Source organism: Podarcis vaucheri (assembly GCF_965113315.1).
Source record: "Podarcis vaucheri genome assembly, chromosome: 2".
Classification (NCBI taxonomy): domain Eukaryota; kingdom Metazoa; phylum Chordata; class Lepidosauria; order Squamata; family Lacertidae; genus Podarcis; species Podarcis vaucheri.
Window position 1 is genome coordinate 7,402,397 of NC_138760.1, and position 19,622 is coordinate 7,422,018.

The 19,622-nt window shown below is 44.7% G+C and overlaps 1 protein-coding gene across 1 annotated transcript; it reads left to right on the plus strand.

The window, feature by feature from the left end:
* Positions 1-429: 429 nt before the first annotated feature.
* Positions 430-17,197, plus strand: LOC309522934 (keratin, type II cytoskeletal 6A-like). Its single transcript, XM_082206689.1, has 9 exons — positions 430-952; positions 4,433-4,641; positions 8,865-8,925; positions 9,394-9,489; positions 10,658-10,822; positions 11,616-11,741; positions 11,993-12,213; positions 13,225-13,259; positions 14,918-17,197. The coding sequence occupies exons 1-9, from the start codon at positions 515-517 to the stop codon at positions 15,142-15,144; spliced, it is 1,578 nt and encodes a 525-aa protein (XP_082062815.1). The 5' UTR covers positions 430-514; the 3' UTR covers positions 15,145-17,197.
* Positions 17,198-19,622: the final 2,425 nt, after the last annotated feature.

The following is a 19,622-nucleotide window of genomic DNA, read 5'->3' on the forward strand; positions in this document are numbered from 1 at the left end:
TCTCAGAAAGAAAGAAAGAAAGAAAGAAAGAAAGAAAGAAAGAAAGAAAGAAAGAAAGAAGGATGTGCCTAGTTGAGAATCATTCTCAAGGCAGCTGCCTCAGCAGCTCTCACTGAGCTTCAGATAGCCTCCTCTATTCCCATCATGTTCAAAGAAGAAAAAGTCACTTGTTAATTTATATGAAGTTAAAAGCAATGCCTTTAGGAAACCCCAGCACTGTAAACTACAGGGTTAGAAAATTCCGCTTGGTTTTACAAGTCCTCTTGATTTTACAAGTCGTCAGGACATTACGTTAGCTACAACATAATGGAAAAGGCCTCATGCCAGACATACCAAAGAGATTAATTCAGGCCAATTACCCGTGATCTCCAGCTGCCAAACCCAGCTCTCCAATGAGATAAAAAGGGGAAACGCGTGAGCATCCCAGAGGATCCTTTCACCTTGGCTGTCCAGGAGTCTTGTCTCATCTCTCTCTGTCTCTCTCTGTTTCCCCTTCTTGCCCTGAGGAAGAACAATGGCTCAGAAATCAGTCAGAGTCTCTAAGAATTTTAGCACCTCTTCAGCTATTATCCCAGGTAGCCGAACTAGCTTCAGCACGGTTTCGGTCTCCCGGGGTGGTGGTGCAGGCCTTGGACGTGTCAGTGGTGGCTTTGGCAGCAGAAGCCTCCATGGCTTTGGAGCAAGTAAAAGAATCTCCATGGGCGGCTACCGTACTACTGCCAGATCTGGATATGGTTATGGATTAGGTCATGGAGGAGTTGGGTACCGGATTGTTGGTGGTGGTGGCTATGGCTACGGAGCTGGCGCCAGTGGCATCCATGAGGTTACCGTTAACCCAAACCTCCTGGCGCCTCTTAACTTGGAGATTGACCCCACCATCCAGAAGGTGAGGAAGGAAGAGAAGGAGCAGATCAAGACACTCAACAACAAATTTGCCTCCTTCATTGATAAGGTAAGTTTTTCTCTGGATGCCATCCTAAAAACTTTACGCTACTTTAAAACAAGTTCCTTCCTGCTACTATTTAAACAAGCTCTGCTGACAATATAGGGCAGCTGTTTTCTTTCCGTGCCTACTATACCCTACCAACATTTCATCGCTAGAAATAGACACAGTTGTGTACAGTGGTACCTTGGTTTTCAAAGTTCTCTGTTGACAAAAATTTTGTTTTTCGAATGCCATAAACCCAGAAGTAAATGCTTCGGTTTTTGAACATGTCTTGGAAGTCGAACATGCCATGCGGCTTCCGTATTGAGTTTTCCATATTGAGGATTCCATATTGTTTGTTCAGTTTTTGAACATTTCAGAACTCGAACCGTCTTCCAGAAAGGATTATATTTGAAAACCAAGGTACCACTGTATTTGTAGAGCATCCTTGCTCTCACACCATGCGTCACTTCCTGATGGTTGATCAGAGATGGGGAAAAACTACAAATCCCATTATCCCTTGTTATGAACAATGGCAGTTGGGTCTAATGGGAACTGTAGTCCAAAATATCAGGAGGACCTCAGGCTGGGAAAAGAGCATTTCCTCCCTGTGATCAGAGACTAAACTTCAAGAGATCAGGTGGAGAAAGCAAAAAGGGCACGAGTGCATGTCTGTACACACTAGAGATGTTTTGAAAAGGCATCTCCAAAAGGGATGGGCACACACAAAAGTGGTTGTGCCCAGTTAATAGACATGATAGGACTAAATGTCTTACCCGTGTGGAAATTGCTGCGAAGCTCACAGGCTGCATTCATATTTAAGCTGCTTTGTGCAACTTAACAGCACGACTAAGCATCTTAAAATAGAAGTAAATCCTCTTTCATTGGTGGGAATGTGTTTTCCTTTAAGTGTGCTTAAAGGTACCCCTGACCATTAGGTCCAGTTGCTGACAAATCTGGGGTTGCAGTGCTCATCTCGCTTTATTGGCCGAGGGAACCGGCGTACAGCTTCCGGGTCATGTGGCCAGCATGACTAAACCGCTTCTGGCGAACCAGAGCAGCGCACGGAAACACCATTTACCTTCCTGCCAGAGCGGTACCTATTTATCTACTTGCACTTGACATGCTTTTGAACTGCTAGGTTGGCAGGAGCAGGGACCAAGCAACGGGAGCTCACCACGTGACGGGGATTTAAACCGCCGAACCTCTGATCGGCAAGCCCTAGGCTCTGTGGTTTAGACCATAGCACCACCCGCGTCCCAAGACCAGTCAATAGCTGGAGCTAAATCAGGGGGTAGGACATTAGGTCATGGAGAGAAATTTCACTTGTTTATATTTTACTGACCTTAAAAATGTGTGACTAAAGAAACCAAGGTTTTTGCAGCAAGTCGCTTATAATCCTCAGTGTCTTAGAACCAGCGAAATATTTATTTATTTAGTAACTCATTTAGTTTCAACATGAACCAAGGTTGTTAGCATAGTGGCACCAGTAATATGGTACACTGTTCCTTTTGAAATCAGACAGGCAGCTACAACCCTGATATTTCATCACCTGCTCTAAGCACATTTGTTTCATTAAGTGTTTTCAGCGAATTGATAGGGATAGGGGGAGAAATTCAATTTAGTTTGCATTTAATGGCAAATGTACCTAATTTGCAGTTTCTGAAACAGTTACATGAACTGGAACACTGCTGACCTTCACATTTTGCAATGCAGTTCTCCAATGTGTACAAAAATGTGCACTTAAATACATACTGATTTGCAAAATGCGTTTATTAAGGGAAATTACATACAAAAAATGTGTACGTAAAGAGAAATTTGTGTTGAAATGTTGATGGATTTTCAAGTGGGAATTTTAAAAACAAATTCACAAAATGATTTGGAAATGTGTAGAACTGAACTTAAGCTTGGAATAATGGAAAGAAGCTGAAATTCACAAGAGTCCCTCATTCCTGTGTTGATCGTTTGTGTGAGAGAGCCAGTGTGGTGTAGTGGTTAAGAGCGGTAGTCACGTAATCTGGGAAACCGGGTTCGCGTCTCTGCTCCTCCACATGCAGCTGCTGGGTGACCTTGGGCCAGTCATACTTCTCTGAAGTCTCTCAGCCCCACTCACCTCACAGAGTGTTTGTTGTGGGGGAGGAAGGGAAAGGAGAATGTTAGCCGCTTTGAGACTCCTGAAGGGGAGTAAAAGGCGGGATATCAAATCCAAACTCTTCTTCTTCTTCTTCTTCTTCTGGACTTAATGATTTTATAACTGGATAATGTTATAGCTGTGCGATGTTTTAATGATTTTATTGTATATCACCTTGATATTTTTTATGAGTGGCATGCTTAAAAATAGTATTATAATTAAATTTAAATAAATAACTTGGATTGCCTCCACACCAGCCCCTTCCCCGAATTGTTTTCCTTCATTCATTGGCTGGTTAGAGGAAATTCATACCACCCTCAAATAATTGCATTTGAGTGTTTTTGAGTTAGCCTCCTATACATATATTTGATTTGATCTTACATAGATTTGATTTGTGGTGACACTTAAGTATTAGATGCTGGATTCCCTAGCTTTCAAGGGTCTTCTGTAGCTGAAGTGAGGAGGACACTATGGATGTTGGTGAACTCCCGTCAGCCCCAGAAAGCATGGCTCATGGCCACAGATCATGGGAATTGTATTTCAGCAACATCGAAAATGCCAGAGGCTCCTCACACCTGCTGTAGTTGGATCCAGTTTCATTCTCCTCTTGCAGTGCATTGGCACATGATGCAAGATCAAATTCTCTAACGCTGAAGGTCTGGTTCTTCCGCTAAAACAAATTGTGTCAATGGAAAATGTTTAGATAGCTTTGTGTACCTTGCATAGAGTCCAGCTTTTGCTTGTCTTGTGAGAAAGACCTAAAGATGATGAAATTTGAACAAGGTGCTTCCAGTTCATAGCTCAAGCTCTTCAAATGCTGTACCCACTTATGCAATATGTGAGAGCAAAGGAGTATTTAGTTGTAGTTGGAAGCCCAGGTAGCCGTGCAAGATATCAGACTCCACTGCTTGGTACCTACCGGCAGCTGAGAGCCCAAATTTGCTTTTAATATATAAAAGTCACAATTGATCCTGTGTCACAATCCACAGAAAATTCACCATGCTTTTATTTTAAAGCAACCAATAGACACAATAAGATGCATGTGTCAAAAGGTAACACTTCCCGGTTTCATTCCTATATCTTTCCATTTATCCACCATCTGCAAATCTCCTGGACCTTATGAATCATTTGATACTAGCCACTCTTTGAGCTGCTATTAATACTAACTCACTAGGTACAACTGCCAGCTTCCTGTAACATTTTCTATGTAAAGTATTTGCTGTGGCAATTTCTTGCAATCTATTTAAAAATAGAAGGGAAAGATATTCAGGATATTACCTCCTTTGATGGTGGTATAGCTTAGCAACCCATATTCCGTTTTGTCTGTGCACGATGCCTACATTCAACATATTTTTGTCTTGGTGGGATACATTCAGGTCCGTTTCCTGGAGCAGCAGAACAAAGTGCTAGAGACCAAATGGAGCCTATTGCAAGAGCAAAAGATCACCCGGCGTAACCTTGAACCTTTATTTGAGTCATACATCAGTGGTCTAAAAAACCAGCTGGATCATATTCTGGGACAGAGACCACAATTAGAGATGGAATTGAAGAACATGCAGGATACAGTGGAGGACTTCAGGATAAGGTGGGTACTGTAAAATTATTCTTATCATCCTTGTTGCATGGTAGGGAGTTAGACTTGATGGTCCTTGGGGTCTCTTTCACGTTTACAATTCTATGATAACCACAATTAATTTATAAATCAGCTTCTGCACAATTGTCTCAAGGCGGCGTGCAGTTAAAAAGAGCAAACAAAAAAACACCAACCAGTTAAAAGCATCACAACAGCAGACACATTTAAAAGAAGACAATGCAAATTAGACACTCAGGACAAAGACCAGTTTATCCAGTTAGGGATGTCTGTTGGAACACAGTTGTTTCTGGAAAGTGCAGGTGGTGGGTGTTTTTCAAGAGGGAAGCTGTTCCACAACAGGGGCAGCCACACTAAAACCGCTGCTTTAAGTTACTTGCACATACTGCAGCAATCTGACTGAAGGCAAAAGAATGTAAAATAGACAAATGAAAAGGAGTCTGTCAGTCTTCTCCTACTAGCGATCTCCTTGTTGTTTAGTCGTTTAGTCGTGTCCGACTCTTCGTGACCCCATGGACCAGAGCACGCCAGGCCCTCCTGTCTTCCACTGCCTCCCGCAGTTTGGTCAAACTCATGCTGATAGCTCCGAGAACACTGTCCAACCATCTCGTCCTCTGTCATCCCCTTCTCCTTGTGTCCTCCATCTTTCCCAACATCAGGGTCTTTTCCAGGGAGTCTTCTCTTCTCAGGAGGTGGCCAAAGTATTGGAGCGATCTCCTTAGCTGACTGCTGATGCTCTAAATGTGAAGCAAAATCTCAGTCAGATGAAAATCTTATTTATTTTTGGTCACATGTCAAAAGTTAGTCTGGCTGGGCATCTTCTGAGGGCCCAAACTCCAGCAGCCCCCACCCATGACAAAAGCCCCCGAACCTCCTCCTCCTCCTCCTCTTCTTCAGCATTGCAACCTGCCAGCATTCACCCACCTTTCTCTCTGGTGGTGGAGGTGCTGAGAGAGAGAAGCAGTGGATTCCCCTGCCTACTTGCTTATTGGCTCTTTGCCTGGAAAGCAAGCGGGTGGCAGGGACCAATGGGGGAGGAGGAAGGAGCAGATGGTGACAGCCTTTAGAGGCCCTGAACCAGGGGCCAACAAATTTTTTCAGCAGGGAGCCAGTCTACTGTCCCTCAGACCTTGTGGGGGGCCGGACTATATTTTTTGGGGGGAAATGAATGAATTCCTATCCCCCACAAATAACCCAGAGATGCATTTTAAATAAAAGGGCACATCCTACTCATGTAAAAACACGCTGATTCCCGGACCGTCCGCGGGCCAGATTGAGAATGCGATTGGGCAGTATCCGGCCCCCGGGCCTTTGTTTGCCTACCCATGCCCTAAACACTGAAAAGATTATGGTGTCCACCATTTGCAATTCAAAATAAAAAAGAATACTAACTAGTAAAATAATGTTTTCAACAAACAAAAAACATAGATTTATTGCAAACCATGACAGATCTAGTTTCATTGCATTATTTTTATCTACATTAGTAGAAGGTCCCTTGGTTTAGGTGAGGACAGGAAAATGGCAGAAGAGTGGAGACAACAAGAAGTGCAGGAAAGTTCTGATTTTGCCCACAATGACCGCTCCCCACATTAAATGGGGGGCGCCCTTTGCGTGGTCACGCGCAGCCCCCTGGATCCTATGCGGTTCCATTAGCACAGGATTGGCTTTGCCTTCCCTCAGGTGTGATACCTGAAGGTCTCCGCCTACCTCATTCAGTTGTCCAATCCCGCCTAGGGAAGCGTTGCCAAGGTGACCAGGCCAAGTAGGGGAGGGACTACCTGCCCACACAATAGAAGGAGGATCTTACCTGGGAATCTTCAGTTGGCTCCAGAGCTTGATTTCTTTGATGCTCTTCCTAAAATGCCAAATGCCAAATTCTTTTATATATGTATATCATTAAATTGCTGAACACCCAAGTTCCAGCAGGTTCAGTATGTTGGCCAAGGAAAGCGGAAAATTGTAAGATGATTATTATTACCGACTCTTCGTCCTAACTTCCCATGGCAGGTCACAACAGCTTAAAATACAACATTAAGAATGGTTTAAAAGGAATCATAATCACTATATATAGAAACACACACACAATATCGGTTCAAATATAAGCTGTCCCCCAATATAGGTCACACCCTTAAAATGAAATTGTTTTGAAAAGAATCTCTTAAATCTCCAGCACCATCCAATGTATTTTTGTTTGGCTTTTTTACAATCTAAAAATCAAATGCAAATTTTGCACTCGTTTCACAATTGACATAATGGGTGATCCTTTTACAAAAACCACTAAAGTACACCAAAGTCCTGCATGGGTCCAGAGATGGGCTTAAATCACAGCTTCTCTACTTGCGAGAGCACAATTATAGGCCACACTCAAGTTTTATACAAACCAGATTAATTGAGAATGTGCAGCCTGTATTCAGATGTATATGGAATGATCAGACACCCCCCCCCACACACACACGCACCCCTCTTTCATGGGGGTTTAGAGGTTGTCAAATGGCCTTTCCCCATTGCTTGGCTCCAGGGAACTAATGGCATTAAGACAAGCCAGCTGGATCAGGCCCACTGCCCATTTCATCCTGTTTTCATGACAGCCACCCACATGCCAAAACTGCATTCCCAGAAAGGGACTGCTGCACCTTCTGGCCGCTTCGTATTTGGCAAGGTTTCATGAAAAGAAAGGTGAAGGCAGACTGGTCTTGGCCTCTCCTCAAAGTAATGTCAATAAAACTAGTCCGGGCGTTTTCATTTTTGAATTCCTTCAGAAAGACGTAACATCAACCAAGGCCAAAAGCCAAAACACCAGGACACTTCAGGGCTCACAATGCTCTGTTTTTGAGGACGAGTCTCTTTGTGGGCTTGTAATAGGGGCACAGCACATTGAATGCCTATTGATCTGGGGTTGCATGGAGAATAGGCCTGAACGTGAGTTGCACTTATCACCAGGATTGATGAGAAGACAGTAATTCTGGTTTATTGTGGTGTTAGCTCTTCTTACAGCCTTCCACTCGCTTCCTTAGGCATTGCAGGTCTAAACCACCACTCTGTGTCCTTCCCAAAGCCTTCAACCCAGGGGTCAGCAACCTTTTTCAGCCATGGGCCGGTCCACTATCCCTTAGACCATGTGGTGGGCTGCACTATATTTTGAAAAAATAATAATGAACGAATTCCTATGCCCCACAAATAACCCAGAGATGCATTTTAAATAAAAGAACACATTCTACTCATGTAAAAACACGCTGATTCCCGGACCATCCATGGGCTGGACTGAGAAGGTGATTGGGCTGGATCTGGCCCCCGGGCCTTAGTTTGCCTACCCGTGCTTCAACCAGTGCTTCCCAAAGCCTTCTGTCTGAATTTGCTCTTTGCTAGCCTCCTACCCCAAGACAGCCGCCATAGATGCTCAGAGTTCAGCCTGGTCCCTGTGTCATTGACGGGTTGGGGCTAGGGCTTCACCTGCTTCTGAGCCCTGGGGCACTCCTTTCTCTAAGCTATGGGGCCTGAGAAGTCACACCAGCCTGCATTCCCAATTGTTGTATCTGGGGTTTTAGAGAGCACCAAAAAACCCCACCCCTATGACTATGTCAACAAACGGATACTTAACATTATTGCCTTAAAGCTCATAAATGACAGTTAAGCATTATCCCCCCTCACACCAAGCATTCCTCAAAGCCTAATTTCCAAAGTGAAATTCTAAAATAAAATTTGAATTCTAACATTTTGATGGCTGCTAGCTTTAAATGTTTTGAAAGGATGTGAACAAACAAGGAAGATTAGTTTATGAAATGTTATTAGCCATGTTACCTAAATGGAACCTTCATGTTCAGAGGCAATATATCTTATATAGCAGAAATGTTGGAGACAAACAACTGAGGGGGTTTCTTGTGGGCTTGCTGGAGCCAAATGGATTGCTATTTATGCTGTGCTATATGGACACTGGTCTGATCAAGTAAGGATCTTAAGAACTTATGCTGAATTTGGAATTTGTGTAAACTTTCCTCTTAACTTCAGCAAATATCAGTCTTCAAACAGGGATGTGCTTACTTTTTTGCACATGGGTTCCATCCTTCTACTTTAGTCTGGTGAAAGAGCCAAAGATTATTGTGGCAGGTGCCAGAAGGCGATGGGAGACTTTAAAAGAATTCTGTGAAATAGGTGGGAAGGTCTTTTCTTCCACTCATCCAGTGGTAATGAGTCACTCAATTTCCCCCTCTCTCCGACAGGTATGAAGAGGAGATCAACAAGCGCACAGGTGCAGAAAATGATTTTGTGGTGCTCAAGAAGGTGAGTTGGTTTCCATGAGGCAAGACACAGTGATAACAGCAAGAACCTTGATTGAACTACATAACTGGGAAACAGGGGCAAAGCAACTGCTTATATAAATTTCTGAAAGCTTGAGCCACTCCCACTCCCAACGTGATTGGCTGTCTATACTTCCAAGTTGCGAATCACAACTCAGAGTTCAATGGCCAATGGCAGAGGCCCCAATCCTGAAATGGTCTGTGATTGCACATCGTGTATCAAATCAGAACAAAGGAGCTCAGAATCCTTAGTCCAGACTCAAGCTCAGGCAAACACAGACCACTGAATACATAACAGTAACTTTAGCACATTTGCCACAGAGTGATGGGGCCACCGCTTTAAATAAATGCATGCTTTAACCCTTGTACTTTTAGGGGAAACTTGTGGTTTCGTTTTGGCTCTCACATCTGCTGTGGTGTTCAGCCCTTTGGTCTTTTTCTCTCTTTCCAGGATGTGGATGCTTCCTTTATGAACAAGGTTGAGCTGCAAGCCAGAGTGGATTCCCTAGCTGATGAAATCAACTTCCTGAGAGCTTTCTATGAAGAAGTAAGAACACCTTCTAGTTTTTTCAGGGAGAAAGAAAGAAGAGTCTAGCAAGATGAGCCTAAACCAGCTCTGGTGGCCATTTTGCATTTTCAAGCATTGGTTGCTACCAACAAGTTCAATCTCTAGGCCTCTACCCAGATGGCATCCTAACAGAGAGGAAACCAGCTCCTTGTGGCTCAATCCTATACTACTCTGCTGAAGTCTAAGTCAGAGATGGGAAACTTCTGGCGTTCCAGATATTGTTGGACTACAACTCCCATCATCCCTCACCATCAGCCATGCTAGCTGTGGCTGATGTCATCTGGAGTCTAGCATTATCTGGAAAGCCACAGGATTCCCCAGTATCAATCGGCTGTGTAGGCATCGGCATAGAGGCCCCAAGCCTTTTAGGACCCCTGAGACAACGGATCAAAATAATCTTGATTTGATCTTGAAAGAAAATTGAAATCAAGCTTTCTTAGTTCAATGCTATCCCAAGTAGAGCATTTGCACAACGGGGGTGGACTGCAATTTCAACTGCCATCCGGCCTCCACAGGGCTTAATCCGGCACAGCTCAATTATTTTTGCCATTTGAGCAATTTTTCCAGTAGCGTCTTCACTGTTCCACTAGAGAAGCTGCCCTAGAAGTATACCTTTTGCTCACTACTGAAATATTGGGACCTGTTAACAGAATCCAGCTTAATTCAAACTGTTTCTTACTAAATATGTCGCTCAGATGCCATAATAAAATACAATCCGGACTGAAAGATGAATGGATAGACAAAATACAAAGAGTTAGGCCTGGCATGTAACCAACCAAGCACCAAGGAAGTCTTTTGAGGTGTGACTGCATCCTCAATATTAGCAAGAATTGGGCGTGTTTATTTCAAGCAGGGTTGCAGACTGTTCTAGGGTCTCTCTTTTCCATCTAGTACAGTAGAGATGGGGGAACCCTCCAGACATTGCTAGACTACCACTCCCATAATCTCTGACCCGTGGGCATGCTGGCTAGGATGATGGCAGCTGCAGTCCAGCAACATCAGAAGAGCCAAAGGTTCCCCATCACTGAAATAAGCTTAAGGTTGCAAAGTTTCCTTGCTCAGTGTGGACCAGTGCTTGAATGTGGTAGAGATGTGGGAGTCTTTCATCTTGGTAAGCCCTCTTTCTTCAACTTTTTCCCTCATGTAGGAATTAGCCCAGTTGCAGGCCCACATTTCTGACACCTCTGTCGTTCTCCAAATGGACAACAACCGAAACCTGGACCTGAACAGCATCATTGCTGAGGTCAAGGCTCAGTATGAAGACATTGCCAACCGAAGCAGGGCTGAGGCAGAATCGTGGTATCAAAGCAAGGTGAGCAGTTCTTAAGTGATGGGGAAATGGGTTTGAAAGGAGGAGCCAGGGCTCTAAAGCCATGTATCTAGAGTGGCCATGTATCTTACTTTTACAGAAGACAGTCCCTATTTGAAGAGCTGTTGGAGGATATGCCTGTACCTCAAGGCATCCTCTGTTTGAAAGGCTGTCTGATCTACCTCCATGTAAAGCTAAAGAGCCCTAAGAAAGGAAAACATGGAAGATCTTGAGGTTGCCCATCACCAATGAGCACTTGGGCAGCAGACTAAGCAGGCATGAAGGTCACCTGCTCACAGCCTTCCCAATATGGGGATATGTATTGTGTGCCTATTTGACCTATATATATCTTATGTCTAAGTTTACATCTACAGTTGTACCTTGGTTGTTGAACAGCATGCGTTTTGTTCAATTCCTGGAACCATTCAAAAATTACGGGACGGCTTTCAATTGGCTGCAGGAGCTTCCTGCAGCCAATCAGAAGCCACAGAAGCCACGCTGGATGTTTGGCTTCCGAAAATCGTTCGAAAACTGGAACACTCACTTCCGTTTTTTTATTGTTTGGGAGCAGAAACATTTGGCAAATAAGCCATTTGAGATCCAAAGTATACGTGTGCACATTTTATGCGAATCTGTGCCCTCCTTTCTCCTCTTTGGAGTTTTTTTCCTTTTTTTTAGGAAGGGGTGATGCATTTGCTCTCTTTTTGGCAATTTAAAAGTGGCCACCCTATGTTTCCCTCCATCAAAGTTTGCACTTCAGTAATCTAAATAATTTTCCCCCTTTTTTGACTCTCAGTATGAAGAATTGCAGCTTTCCGCTGGAAGGCACGGAGATGATCTGCGCAATACAAAGACTGAGATCTCCGAGCTGAACCGCATGATCCAACGACTCCATTCCGAGATCGACAATGTGAAAAAACAGGTACTGCCATGCAGGGCTGCTGAAAATTTCAACTAAAGAAGTATTTCATGGCAAAGCTGGCAAGGGGCAGTGGCAGCTATGTAGGGGGTGGGTGGACTTAGAGGGAAGTAAAATAAGCTTGTTTTGTAGCAGTCTTCAAATGCCCTCTTTTGCTGATGACAATACCGTTGATCCAGATATTTTACTTAATTCTAATTAAATTACCCTAAGTTGCTCCGAGCTGAGAACATTGCCTTTTCTTCTTCCCCTAGTGTGCCAGCCTGCAGGCAGCCATTGCCGATGCAGAGCAGCGTGGAGAACTTGCCCTTAAAGATGCCAGGATAAAGTTGGCCGAACTGGAGGAGGCTCTAATGAAGGCCAAGGCGGACATGGCTCGCCAGCTTCGGGACTACCAGGAGCTCATGAACGTCAAGCTGGCCCTGGATATTGAGATCGCCACCTATAGGAAGCTGCTGGAAGGGGAGGAGAGCAGGTTGGTGGAACCCAAGTGGGCTGGGGTGAAGTGTGACTGCCAGTGGAAAAAGACCCTCTCTTGGTGGGGACAGACCCCATCCTCCTCTTTGATCTCCACCAGGCTTCTTGCCAACCAAGGTATCACCCAGGGATGGAGGAATTGTGGTCCTCCAGGTGTCATTGGACTCCAATTCCCATCAGCCCCCACCAGATTGGCTAGTGGTCAAGGATGATGGGAGTTTTCGTTCAACAACATCTAGAGGGCCCCTCCACAGCAGTCAAAACTACAACACACATATCTAATATAGTCCTCTGTTGACCAGTGGTCCCAGATACAATGTTTACATTATGATGATGGGCTCTGAAAGCTAAAGCAAACTTTTGGGCCAGTCTTCTGGGAAGAGGAGAAGTTTAGCAGGTGGGTGCCCAGGCCTATCATCACCAACTGGAACCCTTGTCACAGTCACTGGGTCCCTTGCTGATGCTGAGGCCTCTATTCTGGCTGGAGTTTGCAGTTGAAGTCTAAGAATACTGCCATGGGTTTGTGGTAGCGGCCATGGTTTTTTTAAAACTCACACTGCCATTGGGAAATGGAACTTCCTGGGCACTGCAGTTTGGAAAATGAAGATGGCAGCTGCAACTGTGGCTTCTGAGCCCCCACCAGACAACTCTCTGCCAAGCAGCCCCTTAAGACAACCCTTGGGATATCACAGCTCCAAAGACCATTTTGCTCTATCACTTTGTTGTGGTGGTGATGGGGAAAAGACAGGATTGCTTGTCCTCATTCTATTGATCATTTCCTGCACATGGAAAGCAAGTTGTAAATGAGAAAAAAGTTTGCAGCTTCCAATGGGATTTCTCTGTGCGCAGAAAACGAAAGCCTTGCCAATGCCTTAATGCTCTTGAATAGAATAGTGGTCTTACTGGCAGTTATTAGCTCTGCAGAATTGCATTTGAACCACTGCTATTTTTCCCCAAGCTGCTGGATCATAACAATTAAAGTAATTCCCTTTGCTCTCTCATTTAACAGGCTTGCTGGAGAGGGAGTTGGCGCCGTAAATATCTGTAAGTAATAAGCAAGTGAATCACAGAAACCTACAATCCTCTAATTACCGTAATTTTCGCTCCATAACACTCACTTTTTTCCTCCTAGAAAGTAAGGGGAAATGTCTGTGTGTGTTATGGAGTGAATGCCTATGGGTGGCGGGGGAATCTGCTGCAGTCGTGAGCAGTCCGTGGCTCGCTTTGAAACAGCAAAGTGGGTGTAAGCGGCTCCTGTCAGCGAGCCCAGCCGGGGAGGAGGGAGAGAAGCAGAGCGGGAGAGGAGAGGAGCCGCTTACACGAGTGTAAGCGGCTCCTGTCCGGTTGGCCGCTTTAAAACAACCCCGTGCTCTCTGTCCCTGCCTGCAGTTTTTTGCTGTCCGATTTTGGATTAGCCACTGTAGGGGCTGTGTGTGTGTGTGCTTGAGCTATCGTTCTCCTCCTCCTGCTTCCCGTTCACTCTCCCAGCACCCCTGTGACTTTAGGATTGATACTCTGTGTGTCTCTCTGTGTGTGAGGGATCGTTCTCATTCTCTTGCTTCCCGTTCACTCCCCCAGCGCCCCTGTGACTTCCAGCGCCCCTGCGACTTTAGGGCCGGTTCTCTGCGTGTGTGTGTGTGTTTTGACCTCACTGTGCTTGTTGGGGGAGAGTGTTGGTCGCAATTTTTCTTCATTTGTCTCAGAGTGGTTACTATCGTGGTTTCCTTTGTTTGTCTTAGCGCGTTGCTTTTAATTATCTTTAAGTGTGAGTGTGAGTGTTTCGGCAGCTGCCAAGCCGGGGAGGAGGGAGAGAAGCAGAGCCTACTTGTTTTAAAGGAGCAAAGCGGGAGAGGAGAGGAGCCGCTTACATGAGTGTAAGCGGCTCCTGTCCGGTTGGCTCCTTTAAAGCAGGCAGGCTCTCTGTCCCTCTCTCCTCCCCACTCAGCTCGCTAAATAGCAGCAAAGTTTTTCAAATCGCTAAGCCGGGGAGGTGGGAGAGAAGGAGCAAAGTGGGAGAGGAGAGGCGCCTTCTCCCCTTATACCCCTCTTCTGCATTATTAGCAGCAACCTTCTCCACACACCCCACGCGTGCTCCTTGTCCCTTGAGTGCTTTTCTTTTCCTTCCCTCCCCACTTAAATCGTGGTTACAAAGCACAGATCCACATGGATCCTCAGGGTTTTTGCACTGGGTCACCCCAAATTCACCATCAGATCACATAGCATGTCCATGGCTACAGCCTGCACCAAAAAACACACACGTACCCACTGTTTCATGGGGCCACAATGGCACAAAAACGTGGTTACAAAGCATGGATCCACATGGATCCTCAGGATTTTTGCATTGGGCTACCCCAAACTCACCGTCAGATCACGTCTGTGGCCACAGCATGAACCACAAAAATCATACATCCACTGTTTCGTTTAGAATATTTTTTTTCTTGTTTTCCTCCTCTAAAAACTACGTGTGTGTTATGGTCAGGTGCGTGTTATAGAGCGAAAAATACGGGTAATTACCTCTCACCACTGATCTAAAGAAATAAAGGATCAAATGTTTTGTCAGCAACAAAAAATATACCCAAAGAAACGCATAGTTACTGTATCAATACAGAAATATTAGGTTGTGGAATTCTTTATGCCTTCTTTGATGTTCCTCAGATGTTTTAACCCATGAACCCTGAACTTCTCCTCTGGTCCCTTTGCAGCTGTGGTCCATTCATCTGGAGGCATGAACTACGGCGGTGGAAGTGCCATGGGCCTTGCAGGCGGCGTCGGCCTTGGCTACGGAGGAGGCCTCAGCACTGGAGGAAGCAGTTTCACCTCTGCTGGTGGCAAGGCGCTATCTGGGAGCATGAGTTCAGCCCGGGGGAGCAGTTCCAGTATGAAGATTGTGTCGAAAACCTCTACCACCAGAAAGAGCTACCAGAACTAAAGGCGTCCTCGGCTAAGTCAGGGGTGGAGATACCTGTGGTCCTCCAGGTGTCGCTAGACTCCAACTCCCATCCGGCACAGCCAGCAGTGAGGGCTGATGGGAGTTGAAGTCCAACAACTGGAGGGCCACCAGTTTCCCCATCCTTGGAAGTAGTCAAATTAGGCAAGGCTGACTCGCAGGGGCAAACTAGACATAAGAGTGATGGGTCCCACTCAGTGAACAAGCTGGAAGAGAGAACTACAGAGTGGGATGGAGAGAGAAAAGAGGGAGATCTACGCAGGTATATCAATGCAGTGCATGAGAGATGAAGTAATGAGAACACCGCTTGCATTTTCATCGTGGGATCTTCCTGATCCAGCAGATCTTACCAGACATTACAGGTGATCTAAAGTGCTTATTAACAGCTTCTCAATGGCAATTTTTACATCCACAATTCCAGAGTTTCTGTTAGGAGATATTCCTAGCCCTATCTGGGTTGAAACTGGTATCTTCTGCATGCAAAGCCGATACTCTTATCGCTGAGCTGTGGCCCTCCCTGAACTCCCAGAGTTCCCTGGGAAGATGGGTTGCTTGTTAAACCCCTCTGGTAATTGTATTTCTGTGAGGAGAATACGTGTCTCCCAACAATTCGCAGCACCCTTAAAAAACCCACAGTTTTCAGGGGAAAGCCATGTCAGTCTACAGTGACACAACACTGATTAAATGGATAGCACAGATGGGGCTGCATCTGCTAGGGTTGCCATGCAGTGGTCAATTCAGATTTACGATATGAAAATATAACTGATATTCTTAGTTACTTCATCACCACTCATGCATTGCACTGATGTAGTTATGTAATACCTCTGCCATTTACTCTTCCTCCCACTCTGACTATCAAAAGATGTGAGATCTGTTCTCCATAGGTATCAGGATTGGAGAACACACACAGGGCATCTGTCTATTCTATATATTTCACTGTGCATCATGCAGTTCTGCCATTACCATTTACTGTGCTTTTCATTAGCTAACCATATGTTTTTTAAGTACATTTTTAATTTTCACATCTGCCATAAAGTACACATTGAAGTTAAAATGCATTAATTGTCCCCTAATAAAAGCAATTCATTACTTTCTGAAAATAATGGGCATAATATGTATGTCTCTTCTGACAAATTAATGGGATGGCGACCTGTGGCCTTGTTTCCTTCTATAGCTAACAATACTTTCTTGTGTGTGTGGGGGGGGGGGAAGAGTTGCAGGGCAAATGTTAAAGGCTTAAACCACTTCCCTCAACACTGTAAACCTGATTCAGTTCCCCCTCAATGTAGTCATTAAAATATAATCAGGAAATCAAGTAGTGGATTTCCCTTTCCATATTTAGTTTTATCCTTAAGAGTGATTGGGTAATGCTGCATAAAAGCCAACCATCATGGGATGACGTTCATTCTTTCCATGTGAAATACCTTCCAGAGGAAATAAAGAAGGATTGTCATTTGTAATTTTGGTTTCCATAAAACATATTGGGTCCATGAACATTTTTCTTGGAAGGTTTTTCTCTGGAATAATGCAGAAAACACAAACCCTATCTATATAAAATTTGGGAAATTTGAATGCTCTTCCAAAGACAAACGTGTTTCAGTGGTTCACTGAAAACATTCTCGGTTTTCTAACAACTTTGGGATTAGGAAGCAGAAATCAGGAAAAAATGAAGAAATTGTTTCAGTGTTTGCAGTAAAAATAGTAGAATTCTTTTGTGTTCTTTGTTGCTGTTTTCAAAACAATAACACGTCTACAGCTTAGCTGTCTTTACCTTGGCCTTGGGTGAATTAATTTTCCCAGAATGTTATGCCATTATGTATAAGAGCCTGGAAACAAGTATCAACACCAGAATGGTCTTTGCATAATCAATATGTATCAGAATCACCTGGAATAAGCAAAAGGGTCATATCAGTTTATTGGCTCCATGACTGATGGCTCCTTGTAAGGAAAGGAGATGTATTTCTGGTCTATAATTGTACTCAAACCACCACAGCACTTGTATTACTTTTGTGTTTATGTTGAAGTCTTTCCAATTTCATGCCATCTCCGTAATAAAACTGCTGTCGATCTAAGCTGCGTGCATCGATTCTGACTGTGTGGGGCTCCTTTCACACAACTTGCTTTAAGGCCCGTTCTTGTACTGCCACCCTCTAAACCTCTCATGGAAAAGGCACGTGAAGAAGGATGATCTCAGAGCCCAGGTAGGTCCAAATGCAGAGAGGCGGTATACCTCAGTACCTTGAGGTATTGCGGTCCTGAGCAGTGTAAGGCTTTATAGGTCAAAACCAGCAGTTTGAATTGGGCCTGGAAACTAATTGGTAGCCAGTGCGGTCAGACCAGGATTGGTGTGGTATGCTGAAATCGTCTTGCTCCAGTGAGCAACCTGGCTGCCAAATTCTGCACTAACTGAAGTTACCAAACCAACTATGTACAGTGGTGCCTCGCAAGATGAAAAGAATCCGTTCTGTGATTCTCTTCGTCTAGCGGTTTTTTCGTCTTGCGAAGCAAGCCCATTGACGGATTAGCGGATTAGCGCTATTAGCGGCTTTTAGCGGCTTATCTGCTGATCGGATCAGCTGATAAGCGGCTTAGCGGCTTAGAAAAAAGGGGGGGAGGAAAAAAAAACCAGCAGGAACTCGCAAGACATTGTCGTCTTGCGAAGCAAGCCCATAGGAAATTCGTTTTACGAAGCACCTCCAAAACGGAAAACTCTTTCGTCTAGCGAGTTTTCCGTCTTGTGAGGCATTCGTCTTGCGGGGCACCACTGTATAATGCATTGTGATAAGCAAAGCATTGCAATATGAGCACCTCCTGTTTCGCCCAGTGACAAACTTGAGTATTTGGGTCCACACTTGTGGCATCACTGACTTCACAATGGGTGTTACACCTGACAGAGGAAGACCACAGGAATGTCAGAAAGAAAGAAAGAAAGAAAGAAAGAAAGAAAGAAAGAAAGAAAGAAAGAAAGAAAGAAAGAAAGAAAATGTGCCTAGTTGAGAATCATTCTCAAGGCAGCTGCCTCAGCAGCTCTTACTGAGCTTCAGATAGCCTCCTCTATTCCCATCATGTTCAAAGAAGAAAAAGTCACTTGTTAATTTATATGAAGTTAAAAGCAATGCCTTTAGGAAACTCCAGCACTCTGGATTGCAGGCTTCTATGGGATAATTATTCTGGAAGAATTTCAATGAGATAGTGATCTGACATGGTCAACTCTTCCTGTCTATCTTTTCCTGGCTCTATTTAAAGGTAAAGGGACCCCTCACTGTTAGGTCCAGCCACAGACAACTCTAGGGTTGTGGCATTCATCTCGCTTTACTGGCCAAGGTAGCCGGTTTGCAGCTTCCGGGTCATGTGGCCAGCATGACTAAGCAGCTTCTGGCAAACCAGAGCAGTGCATGGAAACTCCGTTTACCATCCTGCCGGAGTAGTACCTATTTATCTACTTGCACTTTGACGTGCTTTCAAACTGCTAGGTTGGCAGGAGCTGGGACCGAGCAACGGGAGCTCACCCCACTGTGGGGATTTGAACTGGCGACCTTCTGATCGGGAAGCCCAAGAGGCTCAGTGGTTTAGACCACAGCGCCACCCACATCCCTTTACCTATGTTTATTACCTCCCTATTCTATCCCTTGTGAATAATCTTTGATGGTTGCCTTTGGTGTGTCGTCTGGTGGCAAATGGCTAAAAACATGCAGTGGCCAGTATGTGTCTTTGATGTAGGGCAGGGTGGCTCATAGCTGAGCCAGCATCTATAAAATATCTAGTTTTGGAGCATAGAAGTTCAGAAGTTCAGCATAGACTGTTGGACCCAGTGCTATGCATTGAAGGCTACCTGGGATTCACTTTGATGCTTCTTCAGGGCATTTCATTGGCAGATTTAAGTGCTGCTTGGCAATGTTTATTTTACTTACTGTTCAGAATAAAAACTGTAATCTTCTCACCCACTTGCCTTTGTATTGCTTCTGAATCTAATTTTAAAAGAACCATCATGCATTGGGCAAGACAGGGAAATTCCACTTACCAGTTTTACAAGTCGTCAGGACATTAAATTAGGTACATGAAGTGATGAAAATAATGGAAAAGGCCTCATGCCAGACATACCAAAGAGATTGATTCAGGCAATTACCTGTGATCTCCAGCTGCCAAACCCAGCTCTCCAGTGAAATAAAAAGGGGAAACGCGTGAGCTTCCCAGAGGATCCTTTCACTTTGGCTGTCCAGGAGTCTTGTCTCATCTCTCTTTGTCTCTCTCTGTTTCCCCTTCTTGCCCTGAGGAGAATTTTAGCACATCTTCAGCTGTTATCCCAGGTAGCTCCACTAGCTTCAGCATGGTTTCGGTCTCCTGGGGTGGTGGTACAGGCTTTGGACGTGTCAGTGGTGGCTTTGGCAGCAGAAGCCTCTATGGCTTAGGAGGTGGTGGTGGCTATGGAGCTGGCGCCGGTGGCATCCATGAGGTTGCCA

Bases quoted from the DNA above. Each gene is read 5' to 3' on its own strand.
- LOC309522934 (XM_082206689.1), top strand. From the start codon at position 515: ATGGCTCAGAAATCAGTCAGAGTCTCTAAGAATTTTAGCACCTCTTCA. The intron at 953-4,432 runs GTAAGTTTTTCT...GGATACATTCAG, and splicing joins TTGCCTCCTTCATTGATAAG to GTCCGTTTCCTGGAGCAGCA. The intron at 11,742-11,992 runs GTACTGCCATGC...TTCTTCCCCTAG, and splicing joins TCGACAATGTGAAAAAACAG to TGTGCCAGCCTGCAGGCAGC.